Source organism: Myotis davidii, unplaced genomic scaffold (assembly GCF_000327345.1).
Source record: "Myotis davidii unplaced genomic scaffold, ASM32734v1 scaffold745, whole genome shotgun sequence".
Lineage (NCBI taxonomy): Eukaryota > Metazoa > Chordata > Mammalia > Chiroptera > Vespertilionidae > Myotis > Myotis davidii.
In genome coordinates, this window is record NW_006297146.1 from 1,117,860 (window position 1) to 1,121,817 (window position 3,958).

At 46.0% G+C, this 3,958-nt stretch overlaps 1 protein-coding gene across 1 annotated transcript in view; it reads left to right on the forward strand.

The window, feature by feature from the left end:
• The window catches only part of LOC102761822 (kalirin), a gene marked incomplete at its 3' end in the record, with an annotated part of 239,793 nt that overhangs the window by 119,634 nt on the left and 116,201 nt on the right, over positions 1–3,958 (forward strand). Inside the window, exon 2 of the mRNA XM_006772901.2 lies at positions 2,166–2,240. Within this exon, the coding sequence (XP_006772964.1) occupies positions 2,166–2,240 (75 nt within the window). The remainder of the gene's footprint in view (positions 1–2,165; positions 2,241–3,958) is intronic.

Sequence of the window (3,958 nt, forward strand, 5' to 3'; positions counted from 1 at the left end):
AGCACTGGAAATAAGACAGGAGTTTAGGGGAGGAGAGGGTTATGTGGATTCTTGTTATACTGTAAAATCTCATTAATTGGGGCCTTACTAATTTTGAACTTGTAAATAATCTGGAAGAAGACAAGGCTGAAGTTTAGATTTTTATATTAAATTTCTTTGTTTATCAGTGATTTTCAACCCTTTCATGGCACACATAAACTAATTACTAAAATTCTGGGGCACACCAAAGAAATGTATTTTTTTGCTGATTCAACGAAAAGTTGGTATAATTTTGATTCATACACCCCAGATGCCTATTGTTGTGTTACCTGCTGTCATTTTTTTTATTTGACAATCTAAGGGAAAAGAGGTCAGTGCCCCTGACTAAATAGTCAGGTATCACACGTTTTAAAAATTCTTGTGGCATATCAGTTGAAAATCACTGTTGTATAGAAATGAATAGTGTATCTGTCGATGTAGAGGAGAATGTTTTAAAACGGATGTATAAAAAAACATTTCCTATATGAAAATACGCTACTTTGATGCAGAAGCATCCTTTTACACAAACAATTCATGTATTAATTAAAGATGATCCTTGTCTAGTTGGAGAAGCCTGATAAAATGCTTCCTCACCAAGGAAGCTGGAACTTGTCCTCATTGCATGAGGGTAAAAACAAACCAACCTGCGTATCTATTTGTTATTTCTATAATAATTTATCCCAATTGGTTCCTACTAGTGAGGTTTAATAGCTTTTCTGTGCTGAACGATAAAATCAGAGCATAAAGATCTATAGAAACTAAGGGTAGAAAGTACAAAACAAGGCTTAGAATTTTATGCTGTTATCTTTTTCTATTGCCTACGGTTTCTTAAAGTGAGCCTTGCAGTGGGTTACTCCAGCATCAGGTAACTCCATAGGCCCACTTGTAAAGAAGAGCAACTGATAAATGAAAAGGCTCACTGTCTTCATTTAGTGAAAAATGAACAAGAAGAAATAGGTGAAATTGTCAGAGACACATAGGAACTTTGCTTTGGATTAGGGTATGCCGTCTGACCAGGCAACTGGCATTCGGGGGATATATCACATCTGTTCTTTGGTTGAGTGTGCAGTGGGCTCATTTCCCTTCCCTGGGCCAGTGATCTTAATCCCCGTTGTCAAAATCCCCGACATTTTTGGATCTCTTGAACTTGTCAGTGTTTAGGGGTTCAGACAGCCCTGAGTGGGACTGTCCTGCCCAGCACATTTCTTCCTCTGTAGATGGTTATATTTCCACCGCAGGAGAGTAAGCCAGGAGCAGAAAGGCACCAGGGGGTGTCCGTGGGCTCTGGTTCTGTCTCACGGAGCTCACACAGAGCTGCCTCTCTTCTGGGATCCCTCTGTGCCATGTCCCCTGTGGTGACACACAGCTGAGACCTGGATGTGGGCTGGCTTTCCCGGAAACTCCTTCTGGGGTACTCAGGCTTAATGACAGCGGCACCGCGGGTTGACCTGGGGCTTTGGGTGTGTGTGGAAGCTGGTTCCCCCCGTCCCCTGCCTCTCCCCCCTGGCTGGGTTGCCCTTTGCCTCCTGAGGCTACTGTTTCCCCAGGCACATGGTTATCTTCCATTCAGTGTGAGCCCCGTGCCTCTCCCTACAACCCCCTAACAGGAACTCAACTAGACCCCAGAAAGGACTTTTCAACAGAGAAGCAGGATGTAAGCGGAGAACGAATTGCTGAAGAAGAGAATACATTTTCTTCCCAGGAAATTGGTGTCTCCCACCCAGTGCTTGTTGAGGGCTGACGATGGCCACTTTGAAGGGTTGGGGGAGAGGCATGGAGAAGGGTATCACATTCAACTTCGCTTTCCATGTGGGCATTTTTTTTGTGGTTTCCTTTCTCTGTTCAAAGAATGAAGACTCTCAGTTGCTGTGCCACATAGAGGAAAGGCAAAGAGAATTATTTAAGGCATTGTGGTTCCTCTTGGTATTAATGTCTCTGTTCAGTAGATATTTGCTGAGTGTTTGCTGTGTACCAGACACTGGGCTGGTCCTGGAAGTGGACCCTCTCCTGTTCCATTGGGCCGGGCTCTAGGGCCTGAACAAGACATGACTTTCTGGCCCATGGTGTGGCTGGGAGGCTGAGGGTGGGGCCCAGGGACTCCGCCACCTGCCCTCTTTCACCCTGATTCCTTCTGTCTTGTCCCACAGGTTCTTTTCGGAATGATGGTTTGAAAGCTTCTGATGTCCTTCCCATCCTAAAGGAAAAAGTGGCCTTCGTTTCCGGTGAGTGTCTGTGGAACTTTTCTCTGCGATGGGCCCAGAGAAGCTGTGTGTGTGTGTGTGTGTGTGTGTGTGTGCGCGCGCACATGTGTGGCACTCGCTTCTTTGTGGGTTAGTGGGAGAGAAGTGCAGATGGAATGGATGCTGGGAGCAGCTGCTTCCTCTCTACAGAGGGAGGCAGAAAGAGAAGGGGTAGCCCTGGTCCCAGCTGGGTGTTCTGGAGGATGCTTACAACGCAGGTGGGTGCCCCCAACCTCACACCCCACCCCACACACATTCACCTCACCCTGTCCATGCTCCCAGGCCCATCGGGCCCACAGGAGCCACTGAAGCCCCTCAGAGAGAGGCTCCAGCTGGAGGGGTCTGTCCACGTCATAATTCCCAGAGGTTTTATTTGGTACATATCTGAATGGGTCGTGGACAGGATATAAAAATTTTCTGTCTCCTTTTTTTTAAAAAGTGTTTTATTTATTTTTAGAGAGAGTGGAAGGGGGGGAGAGAGAGAGAGAGAGAGAGAGAGAGAGAGAGACATCGATATCGATGAGAGAGACACATCAATCAGCTACCTCCTGCGCGTCCCCTACTGGGGATTGAGCCTGCAACCCTGGACATGTGCCCTGACTGGGAATTGAACCTGGGACCTCTTGGTTCATGGGATGATGCTCAATCCACTGAGCTCTATATCCTTTTTATCTATCTCCTTCTTATCTCTCCTTCCTGGCAAAGGGAACTCAAATGAGTGTTTGCATCTATTTATTTATTTTTCTGAATAGTGACTTCCAAATATTTAATTCTGGCATCTCTCCAACCCATCTTGTGCACCTGGGCCTTTTAAAGTCTAATTCAGGGGTCAGCAAACTATAGCCTGTAGGCCAACCACCTGTGTTTTTTTTTGTAAATAAACTTTTATTGGAATGCAGCCATGTGAATGTGTTTAGGCAGTGCATTAATTTCCTTTTGCTACTATAACAAGTTGCCAGAAACTGGATGGCTTACAATAACAGAAATTTATTTATTTTTTCACAGTTATGGAGGCCAGAAGTCCAAAAGCCGTTTACTGGGCTGAAATCAGGGTTTCGGCAGGGCTATGTTACCTCCAGAGCTCGAGGGGAGAGTTTGTTTCTTGCCTCTTCAGCTCTGGTGGCTGTCAGCATTCTTTGGCTTGTGGCTGCATCATTCCCATCTCTGTCTCCATGTTCACAGTGCCTTCTGCAATTCTGTCCATGTCAGACCTCCCTCTGCCTCCCAGTGAGGAAACCTGTGATTGCATTTAGGGCCCACTCTGATAACCCAGGATAATCTTCCCATCACAGGTTTCTTAACTTAATCACATCTGCAAAGATTCTTTTTCCAAATAAGGTAACATTCACAGTTCCCAGGGATTAGGGCCTGGTATGTGTGGGGACAAGTCTAGTGAGAAATAGTTCCAGCAGAGATAGAGGGCCATAAGCCTAACATATTTACTGTCTGGCCCTTTAAGAAGTGTGGCGATTCTTGATGTAATTGAAGCCAAACTCTAAGGTGCACCAGCACCACTCTGGGTGCCAGTTCTAGGACTTCATGCCTGCCTCCTGGATCAGCATCTCTGGCACGGTTGGGGGACGGCAAAGTGAAGAGCCCAGGATCACATTTAAAGAAACCTGCTCAAGTGCTTAAGCCTTGTGGACTGACTTGGCTTCTGGATGATCCTGGTCATCTACAAGGAGTGGCAGCAGAATCAC